Source organism: Hevea brasiliensis, chromosome 14 (genome assembly GCF_030052815.1).
Source record: "Hevea brasiliensis isolate MT/VB/25A 57/8 chromosome 14, ASM3005281v1, whole genome shotgun sequence".
Taxonomy (NCBI): domain Eukaryota; kingdom Viridiplantae; phylum Streptophyta; class Magnoliopsida; order Malpighiales; family Euphorbiaceae; genus Hevea; species Hevea brasiliensis.
This window is the reverse complement of record NC_079506.1, coordinates 86,696,278-86,719,016: the sequence shown is the minus strand read 5'-3', so window position 1 is coordinate 86,719,016 and position 22,739 is coordinate 86,696,278. Positions and strand designations below refer to the sequence as shown.

The following is a 22,739-nucleotide window of genomic DNA, read 5'->3' as shown; positions in this document are numbered from 1 at the left end:
AGGAAATAAAGAATTTAAACTAAAAGAAGGATCAAAACCCTTACCGGAGCTTGATCGGTGTCGGAAGAACTTGAGAAAACGAGAGAATTTTGAAGTTGTTCGCGAGAGACTGAAAATGACATAAGGGAGCAACTGGCTAACCCCACCCCTATTTATACTCGTCTGAGCATTTAATGCTCATGATGTTCCAGGCAACGCATCGGTTAGCGGGACTCGCCAGCTGTTCTGACACGTCTCATGAATATTCCAAAAATTCCATAAGGAGAGACCGGCTAGTTAGGGATCGGCTAATTAAGGAGAATGTTTGGAAGTACGGATCAGTTAAGGGTTGTTCAGTTAGGAACCAGATCGGATAAACACATCAGAGATCAGAAAATAATCAATGCAATAATAATAAAATGACAGCTGTCAAAATAAATTTTATTTCCGAAAAGATCTGATTACATCATTTGGGCGATCTCTAAAGATCGGATTACATTAAAGGTCTAACTACATCATTTGGGCGATCTCTAGAGATCGGATTACATTAATAATCTGATTACATCATAAGAGCGATCTTTGGAGATTGGTGGAACATCCCATCTAAAAGGCCTATGTCAAAGCCTAGTCTCGTGGCTGAGTCAAAAGATGTGTTTGACCAGGAGACCGGCTGTTGACATCTGATAGATGTACAGCTTAGATGGGGGGACTATGACTCTCATGAGAATGAGAGAGGTCGTCATCAAAGTTACCGCTCGAAACCGAGCCGCTGTCGGAACACCCAGTGTGGTGAGGAGCCAGATGAACGCCAAGGAGCAGTCAGCGGTGTTAAGGGGAATATTAGCAGTCTTCTCGCCCGAAATCAGTTCGCCGATTGTACCGGTTGAACGATTTGAGATCGACACGATCGAAGTCCTCGATCCAGGTCGGTAAGTTAGTCCGGTTCTCTTACTGTCATCAAATTAGGTTATCATAATTCTCTGATCACCGGGATCATAAATTTTCAGTCTGGGGATAAAAAGGACGATCAGGAAAAGATCAAAAGCCACCATCATGGCCGGGATTACTGCCGGAGCAATTAGAACAGGACGTGTGAGAAGGAAGAGGAGAAAATCAAATACGGAGGGCTTCCCGGTTGAAGGTATATATATAGGAAAATCCGAGCATTTATTGCTAAGCAGAAAACAAAGCGGTCGCTTCGGGAATTGAGGGAAATTAATGCTTTGACTCAATTGAATCGGATGAAAGGACTGGAGTAAGAGAGATCGGAAAAGAAAAGTCCGGTATGAGAGATCGGAAAAGCAGCATGTTGAAAAGACCGGAAAGGAGGAGAGAGCGGAAAATAAAGAGAATAAGATGCCTACCACTATCGTCATAATAAGAGCCGAGGTAGTTAAAGCATTGCAGGTGAAATCTCAACCGCACGCCCCAGAATCGCCCGCATTACTGACAGGTTCCAGAATATGTCATGACAGCGCTGTACCTTCCAATCTCCACCGTTGATCCGACTTGTAAGGACGAGCCCGGGGCCCTTGGATCGAAGAAGAAGATGACAAGACCAGCGCCTTTCACTCCTAGCCCTCAGATCGCCCCGGACAAGAGAATTTGAGACCGTCAGATTAGAAGAGGAAAAGGACAAATATTCTAAAGGGGATCTTGGCCGTCTGTTCTGATTCTCTTTAATTCATGAGCCTCAGATCATGTTCTTTGAAATCCTGACCCTTCAGGGGAAGCACCCGGTTCCTATAAATACTTGCATGAAAAACTGTTCAAGGAACGAAAAAAAAGGCGGTGACTATAATGGAAGAACTCTGAAACTTAATTCAGTTCATTACTCTGCTATTTTTTCAACTTTCATAAGAAAAACTTTTGAAACCAGTTTTTTAGAGTGTTTTCTTGCAAAGGGATTCTTGAATACTGAAACTCTCTATTTTCAGTTCGTTCATTATCCTGTGGTGCTCTCATTTTCAGCTCTTTGTTTTCTTTATTTCCACTCCCATTGTTCAGGCTCAACCTCATTTAAACTCGGTCATTATTTCGACCCGATGGCATTTTAGCAAAGCATCTTTCGTTTCAAGGCGAACCTTAACCTTCCGGTTATTGATCTGCAATCCTATTACATTTTGGTCATTCCATACTTAGTTTAGTAGATTCGGCTCCCTACAGGTGAGTGCTCATATTGCCATTTCATTAATTGCTCGTTCTTATTTTACGTATTTCCTTTGTTCTTTTACGTACGTAGTTTTCTCTAAGTTTATATTGCGCTAAAGAATACGAAGAAGGTTACTCTCGGGTTTACTTCTTTGTTGATCAGTATGTCCTTTTTGTTAATTTTTGTTATTTCTGAATGTAAGTCTAGTGTATAAAAGGTCGGGTATAATGTAAGTAATGGTATCTTAAGGGTCTCTTTAAAAATAATGAAAGGTCTGAGTAATAAATCAGGAAAATAGTTTGGCCGAATCACTGGAATAACACAAAAGACAATTGGGTAAAACGTCACAAAGCGAAATAAAACTAAATCTTAGCTAAATTAATAGAACAGATCGGGTATCAAAAAGGTATTGGCTAGGCAACCACTTAGGAGGTCGGTAAAATCCAGTTCAGTATCCCCTGTCTAGTCACGAGGTACCAAGGAGTTAAAAGAAGTCTTATTCCGATCCCTGGCACCCGTGAATATCAGAACCCTTAGTCTTAAGCTCTCATAATGTGTAGCTGTAATCAAACTTCAATCGGTCGGAAAAGTCCTTATCCGACCCCCATTAAAATATAAGAGATCGGAGGAGAGTTCTTATCCGATTCTCACCTAAAATTTTAACAAATAATTTAAAAGAGGTCGGAGGAGAGTTCTTATCCGATCCTCAAGCTAAAAAATTTTAATAAATATTAAAAAGAGATCAGAGGAGAGTTCTTATCCGATTCTCACATAAAATTTTAACAAATAATTTAAAAGAGGTCGGAGGAGAGTTCTTATCCGATCCTCAAGCTTAAAATTTTAATAAATATCAAAAAGAGATCGGAGGAGAGTTCTTATCCGATTCTCACTTAAAAATTCTAAAAGAGATCGGAGAAGAGTTCTTATCCGATTCTCAAATTGAATTCTAATAAAATAGCCCTTCAAACAAAACTAACATACAACAGTAACTCACTAAGGTTGTCTCATTTACTTATGTATCTGGGTAATCCGAATTAGTGAAAAATCAAATACTCCTTTTGTCAAAAGGATTAACATTTCCATTCAAGCCCTCCTAACTACCAATTCTAATTTATAAAGAACGCGAAGTTAAATCTGCTTACCCTTATTGAGGGACGAGGTGGGGTGCCTAACACCTTCCCCACCCGTTTACGGACCCCGAACCTAGAATCTCTGTTTTGAAGTGGTTTCATTTTAATTTATTTTCACAAATGGTTTTCTTTAATTTTCCTCAAAATTAAAGTGGTGACTCCTCACTCTTTCCCACTCTGGTGAGTGTTCGTCCAGGCGACCGCAAAACACCTTGCAACAGGATACTCTAACAAAGTAGGTGGTGTACTAAATATCATGGAAAAGTATGGAGAAACAAAGGAATGGTTGTGCCCCAATCTTAGCCATAGGCGTCTATTCAGATGTCTGATTAATAGTTTGAGGGGGTACCTCCCTTGTTGGATCAAGGTTTGCACCATTAAGACCCTTAGCCCTAGTTCTCCTCTTACATCTAACAGACCCAGGCACCTATTCATTTTAGTAAACAAGCATTAAATTTGAAAATGTGAGCCAAATTAAGACAGGTGAAAAGGTACGAAGTACGCAGACATCTAAAGCAATGATAAACTGAAAAGATGTTAAGGATCCTATGCTCCGCAAGTTTACTAGACCTCAACCGAGCTCTGATACCAACTTTGTCATGACCCAAAATTCTGAACCGTGACCGGCGCATAATTTAAGTATTCTTAAATCATGCAAGCCTTATCAGAGTATCTTGAATGAATATATTGTCACTTACTAATCCCAAAAATAGCCAAAATCTAAATAAACAAAATATTGAATAAACATCATAAATATCCCATAGGTAAACTGCAGAGTCTCTACAGATTTCAATAAAAACTTAAACTGTTCAATAAACTAAACTAATTATTAGTCCGAGAAAACATGAATTCGGGCATACCATGAGAACAAATCAAAGTTGTCCCTCTTCAGAAAATGAACTGAATATTTGGATCAGCTGCAGAATTCTACTGATCTGAAACAGATAACAAACAGAAAAAACGTGGTTTGAGATAGATGCTCAGTGAATGATAATTATAGCACACAACGGAATAGGAACAGGCAGACGCTTGATTAATTTCACAATAAATTTTCTATTCAATAACATCATGCTCATGCTGTCAAAATTATTAATAAAATAACTTCATAAAACATATAAATAAAAGAAATTCATTTAATAAAAATTTTATGGTACAGTGCACCAGGGTGATGGTACCCCACATCACCAAAGGCCAGATGGTAAGCGCGCTATCAGATATTAGATACCTTCCTCCTCCTTCACAGATATCAATGCATATAATACTAATGCAAACCATAAACTGCAATGATACATGACTCGACAATGCAACCTAATACCGTGATAGTCCACACGGCGGGGCCAAATAACAGAAACAGATACTGGGCACAGGTACCAATTCAAAATAGAAAATCAATTTGTACAAATCAATCAAAATCAATAAAAAAATTTCAGATAGCAAATAATAATTGATAGTGCAATTCTAATAGTGTATTTCAATAGTTTCAGAGAGTCAATAAAATTAAATCAATCTCAAATCAATTCAGTAACACATCGGTAATTTTTATAGTCAAATATCAATCAATATAAATATATTAAAGGCCTGTTCCCGGAATCCTAATGGGTCTAATGCAGAGATAGTTGACAAAATCAATTATTTAATCAAAATCGAAATAAAATTCAATAATAAAATAAACTCTAGAAAATCACATATAAAATAATTGTTAAAATATTGATTTAAAATTTCATTTAATAACAAACTTAATGCTAAGAAATTTTAAAAGGGACTAAAACGGTGTCATGTACTATAATTACCACTTACCTGAAATCTTCAAGACAATAGTTATTTCAATGGAAGAGAGACAATTTCAACTGACTGATTGAATATTCAAATCTCCTACACACTCAAAATATTAAAGAAAAATATCAAATAATAATAAAATATAATAACTTATATATATATATATATATATATATATATATATATATATATATAATCAATTATTATCCAACATCAATTATGATCAACCCAATTCAATACTAATGATCAAAGAGAAAAAAATAAATAAATAAATTTCTAGAGTAGTTGTAACAAATCAATGAAAAAAAAAAAATCAAATTCACCCATTATTGAATAAAGAATGAGAATTTTTATCTTGAAAACAGAATCGAATGTGATGAATAGAGAAGTAAAAATTTATGGATTCTTTGTTGAGAGTATTTGATAGAAAAAGGAGGTGACAAACAGGTTTTGAGAGCAAAGTTTAGCAGAAGAGATGATTAGGGTATATATATATTTCAAGAGTTCTATTAGGTGTAAAATGGGTTGTTCAGATTATAGATATATATATTTAATTTCAAAAATAATATATATATATATAAATAAGCAGACTATCCAAAAAAATATATATATTTTTTATAAATATATTAAATTATTGTTAGCTAATTAAAATAAAATAATAAATGTATATGGGTTTCCTCAAAATCCAACATGACTGTATGTAGTACAGCCACATAATTTTATTTGACCCGAAATATCAAGCCTGGAATAAGTATTAAATGTGGCTAACATCCTCATTTCCATATCCTCTACTTATTTTGATTCTGAAATGTCAAGTCCACCCAAAATCTTAAATACCCAATCTCCCAAGAGTGGAGAGTTACCAGGAGAGGAAAGACAGAGAGAGTTGCCAGGTTACGATATGTTTCTGGAATTCATGGCCAAAATACCGTCTTGAGACAAGTAAAGTCAGTGCATCTTATATTTGAAAATTAATAATTAAAGCTTCTTTAAGCTGAACTTGATCTTGGAGTTTTTTTTTTAATAAATAATTAATTAATTCCTGGATTCCATATTAATCAAGCAATTTTTAATTGCACACATGGGTTGGTAGAGTTATGATAGCGCACACATGGGACAATCTCAACTCAACTCAACTAAGTTTTTATCTCAAAAATTTAGGATCAGCTATATGAATTGTCTTTCCCTACCATAAATAATTTTGGATTAAATTTTCGGAAATATGTAATACTTCTAGGTCATGTTGTACTACTCTCCTCCAGATCAATTTAGGTCTATCCATTTTTTTCTTTCTATCATCTAACTTAGTGTGCACTACTTGTCCAACTGGAGTATCCGTATGTTTACACTTCACATGATCAAACCACCACAATCTCTTCTTTCTCAACTTATTCTCAATTAGTACCACTCCTACTTTTTCTCTAATACTCTCGTTACGAACTGTATCTGCACGCAAATACCAACTCAACTCAACTCAACTCAACTAAGCCTTGTAACGAGTCCCCGTGAGTCTCACCATGTGACCTAACATTTTCTTGGGGAAATAATATTTATTTACATCCGCCAACTTTCATATGTTTGGGCGCAACAGTTTTGCAAAATTGAAGCACCGAAAAAGGCAAACTTCCAAAGGCAAAAATGGAACAAAGCTCATCAAATCCTGCTTCTGCTACTACTCCTCATGTATATTAATCTTCCCTTGCCCTGCCCAAGGCCGTGTGAATTCTATGCTCAAGCTAGCCGAGCTTCTAAGCCTTGCTGGTCTTAAACTTTTCTTCCTGAACACAAATCGTATCCAGGAACGTCTGACACATTTCGCAGACGTTGAAGCCCGTTTCGCCAAGTATCCAGGATTCCGATTCATCACCATACCTGACTGCCTGCCTGAAGATTACCGGCAAAAGCATAATAAATTGGAAGTGATCAAGTCATTGGAAGTGAAGAGCAAACCAATTCTCAAGCGACTTCTGATTGAAACTAGGCCACCGGTCAACTTTATCATAGGAGATGGGATCCTAGGATCTCCTCTTGATGCTGCATTTGAGCTTGGAATTCCAAATTTTCGTTTCCGTACAATTAGTACATGTTCTTTCTGGAGTTATTTTTGTATTCCTGATGTGATTGAAGCCTGCGAACTTCCTATAAAAGGTAATAATCTGCCCATATCTCTAACGTTGCTTTCTGCTGGAAGGAAAGTTGAGTTTGACTTGTTAAAATATATTTGATAATTATTCTAATTGTATTAATGAAGGAGTGTTTGTTGAAATTGAAGTAGAAGAAGACATGGACAGACTCATAACAAAAGTGCCAGGCATGGAGAAGTTTCTCCGGTGCCGAGATCTTCCAAGTTGCTGCAGAGTCAGCGACACAACGGATCCTTATCTCCTAATGATGGTGAACGAGGCAACGCAATCCCCTCGAGCACAAGCCCTCATCCTCAACACGTTCGAAGACCCGGAAGCACCAATACTATCTCAAATCCGCAATCACCGCCCCAAAACCTATACCATTGGACTCCTCCACGAGCTCTTGAAAACTAAACATAGAAGCATAAAGACACAAGAATCATCGTATCAATCCTCGAATAGTCTCTGTGAAGTGGACAGAAGCTGCATCACATGGCTGGATACTCAACCTTCTCAATCTGTACTTTACATAAGCTTTGGAAGCATTACGGTGATGACAAGAGAACAACTCATGGAATTTTGGCATGGTATTGTTAATAGCAAGAAACGATTCTTGTGGGTTATAAGGCCTGACTCTGTTACTAATAAGGATGGTGATGTTGAAAAAATTCCTGAGGAGCTTCAGGACGGACCAAAGGAAAGAGAATACATTGTGAAATGGGCACCCCATGAAGAGGTTTTGGCACATGAAGCTGTTGGTGGGTTTCTAAAACACAATGGATGGAATTCCACCTTGGAGAGTATAGTGGCTGGCGTGCCTATGATTTGCTGGCCTTATTTTGCAGACCAGCAAGTGAATAGCAGGTATGTGAGTGAGGTTTGGAAGCTAGGATTGGACATGAAGGATGTGTGTGAGAGGGGTTGTGGAGAAGATGGCGAATGATCTGATGGTGGATAGGAGGGAAGAGTTTGTGAGATCAACGGCTAGGATGGCAGAGTTGGCAAGGAAGAGTGTGAGTGAAGGTGGGTCCTCTTCTTGCAATCTGAATCGTTTGATTGAAGATATAAGGTTGATGAGTAGCAGGCAAGCACATGATAATTGACAGAGAGCTGTTTCTTCCCCTGAACTGTGGAGCTTTATTTTTATGTTTCAGAATTCAAGAATAAAACAAGTTAGTACTAGTTAAACCACAGCAGATAAAATTGGATTGAATTGAATGGTGTGCTGAAAGTTGAAGCTCCTGGTTAATGCTTTGTATATAGATCTCTTGTGTATCTCTTTGTATTTATCTTATCTGTTCAAGTGTTTCATTTCCACGTAAGTACTGTTATATCTGCTATTGTGTTTTATTGCTGTAAAAGAGCATTACTATAATCTTCCTGTTGTATCAGTCTTGTTTAGATTTTTTATGGTATCAGAGCTATTTATGGAATCAGAGCTGTTCTTTGACTAAAACAACCACCCGCAACCATGTCATTCTTCCTAGCCCTTGCTTCCTCTTCGACCTCTTCTATTGTTCCTTCTCTCCTAACATCAGTCATCTTCCCATCAAGTTAACCTCTACAATGAGATACACAAGAGAACTATATACATAGGAGCTCCATTACTAGTTGGGTATCTCATATTTGTCCTGAAAGCGACACAAATTTTAGGCATCCGGTCTTTAACAAGTTTTGAAATTTGTGTTTGTAGTTAGCTCAATTATATGATAATACACTCCACTTTGTTGATGTTTTACTGTTTGGTGACAATTATATGATAAACAGAAGCTTGGCTTTCAGTTGCTTATTGTTAAATTCCTTTATCATCCCCATATAATTGCGAGTTGATTGCAGCAACTGAGCAGAAACAGAGATTTTAATTTTTTTCACCATGAAAAAAATTAAAATGACACTGATGCGAGTGGTAGGTCTTGAACTGGAGCTGGTTTCATGTGACAGACAATCTACCAGTGGAGAAATAATAAAATTTCTAATCATAATTGCAAGAGTATCAAACTGTAATATAATAAAATTGAGAATTTTTCAAATACAAGATGTAAGATGTATGATGAAAAAAAAAAAAAAAAAACCTTATCTAACTCTATTCCAAAAGCTAACTCAATGAGGGGAGATTTACCTATATCTTATATATAGCACAAATATCTTATTACAAATCAATTTAGAATAATACACTCCTCACGTTTAGGCATAAACATTTAGAATGTGAAGTTTGCAAACAAATACATATAACAGGTGACCAAACATTAAAACAGGGTAAGTTCTATGTCAATTGTAAGATCGAATATTTACCACCATACCAAAAACTTAACTGTTAGTAGAGGCGTAACTTTAACCATTATAGTGTAGCAGCCCAAGCACTATGGGCTGAAAGGATATAAACAAGATGTTGATTATCTCCAGATAGTGCCAACAATCCCTTTTAGTACCTATCAAGGATTCGAATACATGACTTTGACCCTAATATCGTGATGAGAAAATAAATCGGATTTAACTCTACCTATTAAATATATGGATCTCGTATATTTATGTGATCTATGTTAAATGGGTCTACATAATAATTTCCCAAAATTAAAAATAGGCTACTTAGAATACAAAACACATACCAATTATGAATTATTAATTAATCATAAATGAAATGAAAAAAAGCAATAAGAACAAGCCACAACCTTCAAAATCTTTCGCACTTTAAAATCTCTCCGGGGCTCTCCCCCACAGGTTAAAAAAAACCAAACAAACGAACTAGAGAAAACAATCACTCATGCATTAAGATAATTTTTTAGAGTTTTGAGATGTTAAATTTAAACTTTAATCAGAATTAAATAAATAAAATATATTTATATATGCATAATTAGACATAGCTCAAGTCTTGAGTTCAGGTTTTTTGAATCCAATACTACCCAGTTTTCATTTTTTCAGTCAATTTGTGTTAGACCATTTTAGATTGTAGTTTAATTTAGATTATCAATCGATTTATTATATGGAAAAGATTTTAAGTTAATTTCAAATCAAATGATTAATTGTGGCTTATTTTTACATTAAAATGTTAATCTTCTAAAAAAATTAATTTTATCTATTTAATCTTCGAATTAAAAATTATTAACCTAATTCAGCTAACATATATTAGATATTATGGATCACTGAATAGACAAATTTTCTTTTATTGTTATGAACTTTTTTCATTTTTATTGGATAAGCAATGAAAATGGTATAAGAGATTGAGAGTGTTGGAGCTCTGCCAAGCTTCGTCGGCTTTGTTTGTGATATGAACCGTTGTGGACCACAAGTTGTTAAGGTTGAATAGAAATATACCACTTAAATATAATTCATTTCTTGAAAATGGCCTTGCAGGGGATGGCTAAAAACTTATTGACCTCTCAGTGAGATTGTGCTTCTAACAATGGTTCTGGTGTGTCTTTAATAGCTTCTCTTGGATCTTCTTTCGGCTTGCTTAACATCATGAGGCTGATGTATTGTTAAGGACTCTTCTTGATCTGTTGGCTACGGCCATGCATGGCTCCCCTTGCGCTTCCTCTGGTTTTCCTCATCTCCGCCGAGATGAGTTCTTATTCTGGTTCGTCTGATGCGATGGCGGCGCTGCTCTAATCGGTCAGTCGATTCCCCTCTCGTAACTTGAGTAAGATGCCAAACAACATCCGTGATTAGACAAGCTAACTTTTTTTCTTTTATTGAGTAAGCAATGAAAATGGTATTGCTAAAGTCAATTGAAATCCTTGAGCAAATTATAGTAGGCCTACATGGTCTTCACTGAGACAAAACAACAAACACTTGGTGGACCATAATAAAAATCAAAAGTCACTCCTAAATAATAAGATGCGATTCTGCAATTGAAGGGTAGAAATTAACAAGTGCACACCTTTGATGGACACGTACCCATTATCGTGCATAAGTAGAGACGCATCACAAACAAGGATTGAAGAGGCATTACTCATAGGAAGTACAATCCTAGGGAGACTGAAACTATCTACAATAGCTTGAGTAAGATGCCAAACAACATCCGTGATTAGACAAGCTAACTTTTTTCTTTTATTGGGTAAGCAATGAAAATGGTATTGTTAAAGTCAATTGAAATCCTTGAGCAAATTATAGTAGGCCTACGTGATCTTCACTGAGACAAAACAACAAACACTTGGTGGACCATAATAAAAATCAAAAGTCATTCCTAAATAATAAGATGCGATTCTGTAATTGAAGGTAGAAATTAACAAGTGCACACCTTTGATGGGCACGTACCCATTATCGTGCATAAGTGGAGAAGCATCACAAACAAGGATTGAAGAGGCATTACTCATAGGAAGTACAATCCTAGGGAGACTGAAACTATCTGCAATGCAATAGCTTGAGTAAGATGCCAAACAACATCCGTGATTAGACAAGCGATAGGCACCAAAATCATCCGATGACAACTTAATTAGCCAAGCAATTGCGATATGGCTCGACACGTAACATTAAGGGAGAAATTGACACTTTGTGGTCTCATTATCGACCCGTATGAATGCTAAAATAATCGATCTAAGGATGTAAGCTTGGTTTGGGGGAAAGGTCCCTACCCCAGTTGGATCTCACATGAACATAATGGCTAAATATTGTGTTTATTCAATGTGTGATGTGGATCGACGACGGCTAATCTTATATGTGATTCATTGGATCCATTTGGGACTCGGTAGTAGATCTTGTGGGTGGGTTAAATCACAGGTAATGAAATCGTAACTGTGGACTTGAATTTAAGGGGTAATACCGATTTGATAATCAAAGAATTTAATACCAAATAATTAATAATATAGAGAATGATGAAGCGCATTAATTACTGAACAAGCAAAATGAACACCACGCAGCTAACATTTCCTTCCCTTACAATGATAAGTCTACAACCAAATTGATCATACATTTATTTCTTATGGGCATAATCAAAGCAAGCTAGCTCAATGAGAACTCAAAGGCTGCAATGACAGAATATAACTTGTCAATCTCTCTAGAGATTCATATGAAGAACCTCCTTGTTTCAGGCAATGCTCCACCTTCTCCTTCAAAGTCATTATTCTCTTTCTCATTTCCTGTCCCTCTGCTTCTACCAGTAATCTTTTAATAGCTCTCTCTATCACCCCTCGTTCTAGTTTATACTCTAAATGCAACCCAATTCTCCAAATGTCTGCCACATACCTTGCATTTATCCTTTGGTCTCCAAATATAGGGTGACAAATCATAGGAACACCCTCACATATACCCTCCAATGTAGAATTCCACCCATTATGTGTCCAAAACCCTCCAATGGCAGGATGTGCTAGCACTTCCTGCTGAGGAGCCCATTTGACAATACACCCTCTTCCACCTAACTTCTCCAGGAATCCATGAGGCAATGGTTCAATCCATTCTGACCCAAGGACTAATCCAGGTCGAACCACCCACAAGAAGGGCTGATTGCTATTGGCTAGTCCCCAAGCTATCTCCAGAAATTCAGCCTCATTTATATCTGCAATACTCCCAAAGCTCACATAGAGTACAGAGTTTGGGGCTTTCTTGTCCAGCCAAGAAATGCAACTTTTGTCTTGTGTTAGTAAGCTACTTGAAGTGGCTGGAAAGTACTTGTGAAATGGACCTATTGTGAAGATTGGAATCGGAAAGTCCTTACATAGTGCACTTAGTTCAACTTGCTCAAGGTCTTCAAAAGAGTTCCAAATTAATCCTGAAGAGGCCTTGGTTTCATTCACTAATTCTGCTAGTAAATGATAAAAATCCTCCACATCCCTTGTTTTGACTCCTGGAAGATCTTTCACCTTAAGTGGGGGAAGCTCTGGCACTGGCTCTTCTAATTGAGAATCTAAATGAAGAGGACAAGCAAGCGAAAAAAAGAAAGAGAGGGCAGAAACCGTAAGAAATAATAAGAACTAAGCATGATTTTGATTAAGTAGAGATTAATTCCTTCATGAATTGCAATAATAATTCATCTTTAGCACACTCAAAAAATTATATCAAATTAAAGTTAATTTATTGGTTCTCAATTATTCAAGTTAATTTATCATATTGCATACCAATCAAGTTGATTAGCATTTGATTGATTAAATTTTTAGAGAAGAATAAAGCTGCTAGCATATGCAAACAGAAGCAAACAAATTAAATTATTGCCAATCAAATGGTTTCATTTGATATAAATCATTTGTAAGAAAAGAATTCAATTGAATTCTCACAAAGTTATGCTTATTCTATTTTTTCGAAAATGATTTTTTTAAATTAAAAAAAATTAAATTTTTTAATTCCAAATATGATAATTAACTAAAAAACAATTGAATTGAATTCTTTTAGAATTCTAGATTCCAAAAAGGGGGGAAATCTAATCAATTCTTGCTTAGTTTAACAAAATATTTATTAATTAATGGTCTTTATAAAAATATTATGCAAATTATAATAAGAAATTATTCTCTAAACTCGATTTATTATAGACTTAAAATACAATATGTATTATGAAATCTACATCTTTGCATTTTGATCTATAATAAATCAAATTTAGATAAATTTTTTCATGGTGACATTGAAAATTCATGCATCTTATGATAATTTGTTTTATAAGCAAAAGTAATTTATTAAAATGAGTTCAGAGTACAAGGCCCAAAAGCAACAAAAGGATCTCAAAATCAAAAGTCTGAACTGCTACAGCTAAAACACCTAGACAATAAAAGAGAGACTTAAAAATCACCAAATTGAATAGACATAAGGATTGTAAAAGTAGGGAGTGGGAGACCTCGAGTTCAAGTCTCTTACGTTACTAATTTTAAGAGACCCATCTGATATTATTCGGTACTCACTCGGGCTTCTATTGAATAAGAAAAATAATTGCAGGACCACGACAAAGACAACCACATGGACACGAAATAGATTGACAACAATAGCCATTCTACCCAGCAAGAAGGGGACCACCGGCATGACAAATGACCAGGAGCCAGAACTAATAGAAGACCCTGCTTCACACAGAGAATGGACTGCAAATGACCAGGAGCCAGAGCTAGGAGAAGCGAACTATAGAACAAAATAACTGCTCCAAAGCAACTCAGAAGGGTAAAAAAAAAAAAGACAAAAAGAAGAGCGGAAGCAGTTAACAACCTTTCAAAATCATACGCAGCAGCAAAAAGAAGACCACGGGCAGAGAAGCGAAACCAAAACAGAACAGAGCCATGAAGTCCTCGTCAGAAGGTAATTAATATCGTAACAGAGCGGAGCCATGCATCTTATGATAATTAATATCGTATTGATGTTCTTATTGTAACTTGCAAAAGTATTAATAATTATATGCACAAACCTTTGATGGGGATATAACCCTTTTCCAGCAGAAGTGGCAAAGCAGCATAAACAAGAAAGGAAGAAATATTGCTGGTGCGTAACACAAGCCTTGGGAGCTTCATACTATCAGCAACAGCTTGAGTGAAGTACCAGTCAGCATCTGTGATCAAGCAAGCAATAGGCTCCTCCTTAACATCCAACAACAATTTAATCAAACTATCATGAAATGATCTAATACACTTGATATTGAGCAGTGTAACTAAATGCACAACATCTGCAGTGGAAGTTTCGTGTTCGAACAAGCCATCTGGGATGGAACGGAAGGTGAAATGAGGGTATTTGGAAGGATTTGGAGAGTTGAATTTGGTATGAATTATGATGATGGAGAACCCTTTAGAGTAGAGTATGTTGGCAAGTTGAAGCATAGGGTTTATGTGGCCTTGCAGTGGTAGTGGAAAGAGTAATAGAGTGACGCCCTTCCTTTGTTGCATGCGAGACTCTCTTGGCTTCTCCATATGTAGTGTAGTTGCTATACTTTGCATACTTCTAACTACATACTATATATAATGCTACAAGGTTCACTTATCACTAGATTATTTATTATTCAATGTAAATTATTTTTTTTTTACTTACAATCATTCATTTTAAATAAATTTATGCACATTGTGACTAAATTTCCTCCCAAATAATCTCATTTATAAAATTAATAAATTAATAAATCGCGTGCTAAAAGAATGACATCTCATGTAACATACTAAAAATTCATTTAACATACTAAAAATTCATTTATTTTGTAGAAAATAATTTAACTTTTAGATTTCATTTGTTTTACAGAAAATAATTTGTATATGTAAAATATTTTCTATTGTTTAGTTGCAATATTAAATTAATGATTTGTGTTTATATATATATATATATATATATAAAGTATTTTCATATTTCAATAAAATTATCAAAATTTAGAAAATGGAAAATAGTTTTTTTTTTAAAAAAGAAAATATCATTTTTCTTAAAAATAACTTAGTTTTCTATTTGACTAAAAAAAATATTTTCTGTTAACTCATTTTTCTATGTGCCCTAAAAAATATAAAAAATATTTCTTAGAAAAATATATATTTTTCATAAAACAAATGGAGCCTTATATGGAAAATATTTTTCACAAAAATTGTTTTCTAATAAAATATTTTTCATAAAAATATTTTTTATTATTTTGTTACAACACAGAACTGATGTTATATGTTTTTGTCATATATTTTAATAAGATTATCAAAATCCAAAGAATGATTTTATTTTTTCTTAAGAAAAAGTTATTTTTTTAAAAAATAGTTCAATTTCCCTTTGATAGAAAAAATATTTTCTGTTAACTTATTTTTATGAGTGCCTTAAACACTAAAAAAATATAAAAAATATTTTTCAAAAAATAAACTAAGCTCAACTTTATATATTGATATATATTGATAATATAGTTTAGTTGAATTTGATCTTTATAATCAACAGTTTGGTTTTAGTTTATAATTTTTTTTTAATCAAATTTATCCAAACCATGAAAACTCTTCATCTATTATTAGCAACATTTATAGGCAGGGACATAGAAGGATTTATGTCAACCTCAGTTGAATAGATGCTCTACATACCTAGAGATATTTAAAAGAAATTTGGTGTTGTGGAATGAATAATCAATCAAATCAAATTCTATTTTTCTGGACCCAAAAAATTTTCTTTTTTTTTTTTGACTGAGCACATTGAGTAAGCTCAATTTTATAATAAATTAACCTTAAACCACAAGCTTAATTAATGGCATAAACAAATATTTATTTCTCAAAATCATTGAACACAAGTTGCAACCTTGCATACTAGAATGATAAAATGTAGTTGATCAAATGCTCAAGATTTTGGCAAGAAGATCCCTTTCCCCTTAGACAAAGATCCACTCTACCCTTCAAATTTAGAGTTCTTATTCTCAATTCCTGCCCCTCTGCCTCCACCATTAGCCTTTTAATTGCACTTTCTATATTTCCTCTATCCAAATTGTTCTCTAGATGTATTCCAACTCTCCAAACATTGCTCACATATCTTGCATTTATCAATTGGTCACCAAAATTAGGCAGACATATCATGGGGACCCCTTCACAGAGACCTTCCAATGTTGAATTCCAGCCATTGTGTGTCCAAAACCCTCCAATGGCAGGGTGTGCAAGCACTTCCTGCTGGGGAGCCCATTTCACAATAAGTCCTCTTCCTCCAGTCATCTCCAAGAACCCATCAGGCAATGGTTCAAGCCATTCAGAGCTATTGACTAATCCAGGTCGAACCACCCACAAGAAGGGTTGCTTGCTGTTGGCTAGCCCCCAAGCTATCTCTTGAAATTCAGCCTCATTTATAGCTGCAATACTCCCAAAACTCACGTAGAGTACTGAATTAGGAGCCTGGGTGTCTAGCCAGGAAATGCAGTTTCGGTCTTGTGTTACTAAACTACTAGAAGAAGCTGGAAAGTGCTTATGAAATGGACCTATGAGAAACATGGGAACAACAAAGTCTTTGGCTAATGTGGTCAGTGCATCTCGCTCAAGTTCTTCAAATGAATTCCATATAATCCCTGAACAGGCTTTTGCTTGCTTAGCCATCTTGTTTATTGTTTCTTGAAGAACCTCTGGTTTGCTTGTTTTGATCACTGGAATATCTTTCACTTTTAATGGATGGAGCTCGTGAACTGGCTCCTCCAATCGACAAGCTTGGAGAGAAGAAAAATGCAAGTAGTTACAAAAATGTTAGAAATGTGTAATTGCCTATTAAAAAATCAAAAATTTCTCCTGGGAAATGCCTAAAATCCTATATAAATTAGAAAAGCAAAAAGGCAATCAGAAACTACTTTGATTCACCTTGAATTGGGAGGTAGCCCTTGTCCAGCAGGAGTTGCAAGGCAGCAAATGCAAGAAAAGAGCAGATACTGTTGGTCCTGAGAACAATTGTTGGGAGCTTAAGGCCTTTAGCTACCTCTTCAGTGAACCACCAGACAACATCTGAGATTAAGCAAGAAATAGGCTCATCCAAAGCATCTAATAACAACTTAGCCAAGCAATTCCTGAAAGGCTCAACACATTTCACATTGAGGTTTGAAATAAGTAGTGTCAAATCTTCTGTTGAGGCTTCACATTCCAATAAGCCATCTGGGATTGAATGAAAAGTGAAGTATGGGTAGTTTGATGGGTTGAGAGGGTTGAAATTAGTGTGGATGATGGTGATGGAAAAGCCTTTAGAGTAGAGGATATTGGCAAGTTGAATCATAGGATTTATGTGACCTTGCAAAGGCAATGGGAAGAGTATTAATCTGTGACCCTTCTTTAGCTGCATATGCGATTCTCTTATGTTCTCCATGCAGTTTGCTGAATGAAAACTCAATTAAGCACCGTTAACAACTATGCCAATAGGGTAAAAATGGCAAAAACAGGGAACCATTGGCAGAAACACTAAGGTATACAATTAGCAGAAGTGAACCGTTCGTAAATCAAAGTAACCAGTCACGACATCTAACTTACTGGAAGGCTGTTGTCCTATGGTACTCTGCAGGCGTAAAGCTAAATGTGTGGACGGAGAAGGGTGTTATTTTCTTGTGATTATCAGTATTACTATCTGGAAGTTGCATGAATATAGTCTTTATTCTCATTTCAATGACGCACACGGTGAGGTCATTCCACAGGACACTTCATTTTATAGATAGAAACATTATAAATAAAGATAAAAATAAAACCAAATTGTAGTTATCCACATTGTTTTATTAATATTCCGCAAATAGTTAAAAGATTATATCAAGATATTTATTTTAGTGTTATTTCTATTTCAGTGGAATTTTTATTAAAATTAAGATTAAAAAAATTAATACTATAAGTAGAGTATTGTAAAATAAATAGTTGAACTTAACCCATGAATCAAGAAATGACGTATAATTCCGTTTATTTTCATATTTTTTTATTATTTAGGACATTTAAAAAAAAGTCAAAATAAATTATTTTTCTAATCAAATAAAAAATTAATATATTTTTAGAAAAAATGATTTATTCTTTTAAAAAAATGAAATCATTTTCAAGAATTTGATAATTTTGTTAAAATATAAAAATATTTGTAAATATATGATATAAAAATATATTATTAATTTAATATGAAAATCAATCTAAAAAATAATTTTTTTAGAAAATATTCTCTTAAAAATATATTTTATATATAAATTAAATTTTATAAAATAGACGAAGTCTTCATTATTGAGTGAACCATTGATCACATAATGAAGATAACTTTTATTGTGTATTATAATATTAAAATAGTAAATATATGCTAAAAAAATAAGATGAATAAATTAACATATTTATTATGAAATTAAACTGATATAGTTCTATTCAGTTTGGTTTGAATCGATTGATTTAGACTTTTAAATGAACTTTTTATTTGGATTTAATTTTTACTTTATTTCATAATTTTTATTTTTAAATTTGATCTAATTTTCACTTTATTTCATAATTTTTATTTTTAAATTTGATCTAATTTTCACTTTATTTCATATTTTTTATTTTGATTTAGATATTTTTTATCTAATTTTATTTTATTTTATTAAATTTTTTTTAAATCAAATGAAAAAAAATAATTAAAACTCTAAAAATTAAAATCAAACTAAATTATCATATAAATCAAACTAAATTATCAAATTTAAAACGAGTCAGAGTGTTTATTCAGTTTTTACCAAGTAATGTTGACCCTATGGTTTTATGAACATAGCCCCATCATATTAAAAGAATATAAAATATTATATGATTTTTATTTATTATTTTTATTCTACCAACAAATTTTAGATAGCAATATTAAAGGAAAAGCACTTACACACTTTTCCACCGACAATAAATTTGACTGTAACAAAAGCACAAGCGTGTACTGGGCATTTCCCATTTGTTGATGCAAAGTGATCACCACCGAACCGATGTGACCCATGGGGTTGTTCTGTCTGTAGTCTTGCATGAACACATGATATTCATTCAAAATTAAGGCAAACAGCCCAGTACAAAGTTGAATTCTGCTAAATGTAATTCCAGATTCACTTATTTCATCCTATTAACGTTACATCAAAATCACATTAATCTGTTATTAATCTAAATCAGAATTAGAATCATACTCTGCCTTCAAGTTTAGCACCAAACTACCACCCCAAGTTATTAATTTCACAGTATTTGAAATTCTACTTGTGATAGATACAACATCATAACAGCCTTTTACTTTCATTAGTTTTTGCATAAATTTAAACTTAGAAGTCTCACAAACCATCACAGTTTAATTATGCCTTGTTGGCTTATTGAATGTCTAACAAAAAGGTGTTATTAAGCCTGGAAAATAAAAGACTCTAATGATAAAATATGAGTAACCAAGCTATCCAAAGATTGGCTTGAAGAGCCATCTTTGCACAGACAAAGATATGCCTTCTCCTTCAAACACAAGATTCTGTTTCTGATCTTCTCTCCTTCTTCCTCCACCTCATCTGATGGTCCTCTCTATCTGCTTTCTGTAACACCCCAAAATTTTATTATTTATGAGTATTTTTGGTATTTCAATTTTATTTAAATTTTAGGAATTTTTTTGAGATTTTTTTCGGATTTTAAAAATCGGGTTCGATTTTCCGAAAATATAAACTTTAATGATTTTTAAAAATTTATTTAAAGACCACGTGGCAAAACTAAAAATATATTTGGAGTCTACGTATTTTTCTGAGTTTTCTGGAATTTTTTCGGAATTTTTGGACCTCGTTTTCGATCCCGAGGCAGAGTAAAAATTCAAAATTTTGTATTCTGAATCGAACCGGCTGAATCGAACCGGACCGGATCGGACCGGCCGAATCGGACCGGCCCTCTTCTCCTTTCCTTTTTCTTTCCCCGCGCGCGTCGTCCCTCTCCCCTTCTCTCTCTCGTTTCTCTCTCCTCCCGCCTCACCACGGCCACCACCGCCCAAAGACTGGCCACACGCCACCCACCCAGCCGGCACGCCCGAACCACGGAAAATGCGCGCGAAACGCTGCACAAGGCCGCTCCAGCTTCCTCGGCCAAATCCGGCCGATCCGGCCACCGATTGGACCGGGTCTTGTGTCCAAAATCATCTACTCGGCGAGAGCTTTCCATAGACACCAAGAACGCCGAAATCCATCGAGCGGATTGTCCGATTTTTGCTCGGGAAGATTTTTGCCCATTTCGACTTTTGGGCTAGATTTCTCGAAAACCGTGAATCCCACGAGAAAACCGAGGCCACCAGCACGCTCCATTCGTCGAGGGCTTCGCAACGACATAAATTTCAAATTTTTCCGACACCGTTTTTCGGTGGGTCCCACGGAACTTCGCAGTGTATTCTCGAGCATTAAATGAGCTTAGAAAATTCTGAAAAATTTATGTACTAACCCCCGTGTTATGGGCTTCGTGTAGGTATCCTCGATTCGCAGAAAATTTGTGATTGGCCAAGTTCGCAAATTTCGGGCCGCATGCACTGCTATCGGAAAAGTCTCCGGATTGGACCGAAGTTTTGGCTAGCCCCCCATTGTCAGACGTCCCGAGCGCGTTCCCGAAGTCGGAATCGGCAAAGGTAAACCCGAACCTTGTTTTTACGTAATTTTCTAGTGCTTAAATAGGATTAAAAATCCATAAAATATTCGTGGTAGCTTAGAAAATTACGATTCTTTTTGCAATAGCTTAGTAATATTGCTAAGGACCGCGGGGCAAAGTTTTATAATTTTTAGAGCTTGTTTGGGCAGTTTTTGCAAAAATGATCAATAATAAGGACTAAATTGAAATTTTGCGTATTGTGATGGATGACTGATTTGATGGGCCCAGGAGGGGCTGTGTGATATGATTGAACTGTTGATATATGGATTGTGAGTATAGAAGTGTGTTTTGAACCCTTTTGCAGGTTGGGTAGGTCCTAGGTATAGGGGAGACTCTGCCGGATTTTCGGCACGACTTAGGACGTAATTGGTCTTTTTCTTTGTTTGTATTGAGTCAGATTGTATTAAATAAATGTAATATGATTGTCAGGTGAGCCGGGACAGCCTTCTTCCTCCGCCCAGCCGCCACAGTAATTTGTCGTCCAGTTTGTGAGTAAAATATTAATTTTAATTGTAATTTCGATATTATTATATGTTCAGCATGCCCATGCATCACTTATATGCATATATTTATTTAGTTAAACTCTAGGCACGATTTATGTTGCATTCATAACTGTTAATATGCCATGGATGTTGTTGTGGTAATTTGGAGCAGCAGCGTGCGTTGGCGTGCGTGTGATGTGGTGTGGACTATGGATAGGACGGGGTAGTCACGGCTTGAGTAATTCGCTGGGACCCGTTCCTTCGAGGGGTAGTCACGGCTTGAGTAATTCGCTGGGACCCTCGATTTGGTTATTAAGTGGAAGTCCGAGCTTGAGTAATTACCGGCACCAGTTGGATTTAAGAGAGTCAGATAGGTATCGCTCCCATATGTTATGATTGATACTACAGGGTGTGTGAGTGCTCCAAATTACCTTTTTGATGTTATGAGGTGAAAATGTTGTTGATGTTGCATTTCACTCTACAGGGTGCATTAGTTCTAGATAGTTATAGAGATTATGGTTAAAATTGATATTTTACTCTCTCGAGTCTAACGCTCACTCTGCTCAATATTTTTTCAAAGCACAGGAGGATTTTATTTCGGTTAACCTGCTTTTCTCCCTCGCAGGTCAATTATTACTGTTTGTATAAACTTGTTAAATCTTAGAATTTCCGCATGTGTTAGAAATGTTATTTGATTTGGGTCTATAAACTAAATTATTATTTTGGGACCTGTAAACTTAATATGCTATGCATGTTTGATGGATTGGATGAGGGAGCTGAGCTCCCATTTATTATTATGTTGATGAGTATGTGGAGGGTGAGCAGAGCTCCCCAATTGACTATATATTGTGTTTACAGGTCGGGTGAGTCGAAAACTCCCCGTTGGTAAGTCCATTTTATGGCCGGACTCTGTCCGTTTGTTTTCTTGATATTGGGCCCAAATGGGCCTTAGAGTTGGGTTAATGAACAGTTAGGCTTACTACGGGCCTCGGGGCTTTAGGGTCGCCTGTGTCCTAGTGCCGGTCCGGCCCATAGGTTGGGTCGTGACAGATGTGGTATCAGAGCTTAGGCTCCAGATTCTTAGGGAATGTTGTCTAAAGTGTTGGGGAAAGTCTAATAGGAGTCACATGCGGAAAAATAGGGTCCATATTCGTCTTGCATTGTTGTTTTTGCTT

General features: G+C 35.4%; 2 protein-coding genes, 1 long non-coding RNA gene and 1 pseudogene across 3 annotated transcripts; 1 reads left to right on the top strand and 3 right to left on the bottom strand.

Moving 5' to 3' along the window:
• Positions 1-6,675: 6,675 nt before the first annotated feature.
• LOC110661279 (7-deoxyloganetic acid glucosyltransferase-like) lies at positions 6,676-8,381 on the top strand (annotated as a pseudogene).
• A 1,935-nt stretch (positions 8,382-10,316) lies between these two features.
• Positions 10,317-11,394, bottom strand: LOC131172575 (uncharacterized). The gene is made up of 2 exons (XR_009143095.1): positions 11,041-11,394; positions 10,317-10,795 (listed from the first exon to the last, which is right to left on the bottom strand). It is a non-coding gene; the product is annotated as an uncharacterized LOC131172575 (long non-coding RNA).
• A 611-nt stretch (positions 11,395-12,005) lies between these two features.
• LOC110661278 (UDP-glycosyltransferase 76B1) lies at positions 12,006-15,006 on the bottom strand. Its single transcript, XM_021819873.2, has 2 exons — positions 14,476-15,006; positions 12,006-13,002 (listed from the first exon to the last, which is right to left on the bottom strand). Exons 1-2 carry the CDS (start codon positions 14,996-14,998, stop codon positions 12,107-12,109), a joined length of 1,419 nt encoding a protein of 472 aa, XP_021675565.2. The 5' UTR covers positions 14,999-15,006; the 3' UTR covers positions 12,006-12,106.
• Positions 15,007-16,247: 1,241 nt separating this feature from the next.
• Positions 16,248-18,085, bottom strand: LOC110661275 (UDP-glycosyltransferase 76B1). The gene is made up of 2 exons (XM_021819870.2): positions 17,336-18,085; positions 16,248-17,187 (listed from the first exon to the last, which is right to left on the bottom strand). The coding sequence occupies exons 1-2, from the start codon at positions 17,829-17,831 to the stop codon at positions 16,310-16,312; spliced, it is 1,374 nt and encodes a 457-aa protein (XP_021675562.2). The 5' UTR covers positions 17,832-18,085; the 3' UTR covers positions 16,248-16,309.
• Between the last annotated feature and the right edge of the window lie 4,654 nt (positions 18,086-22,739).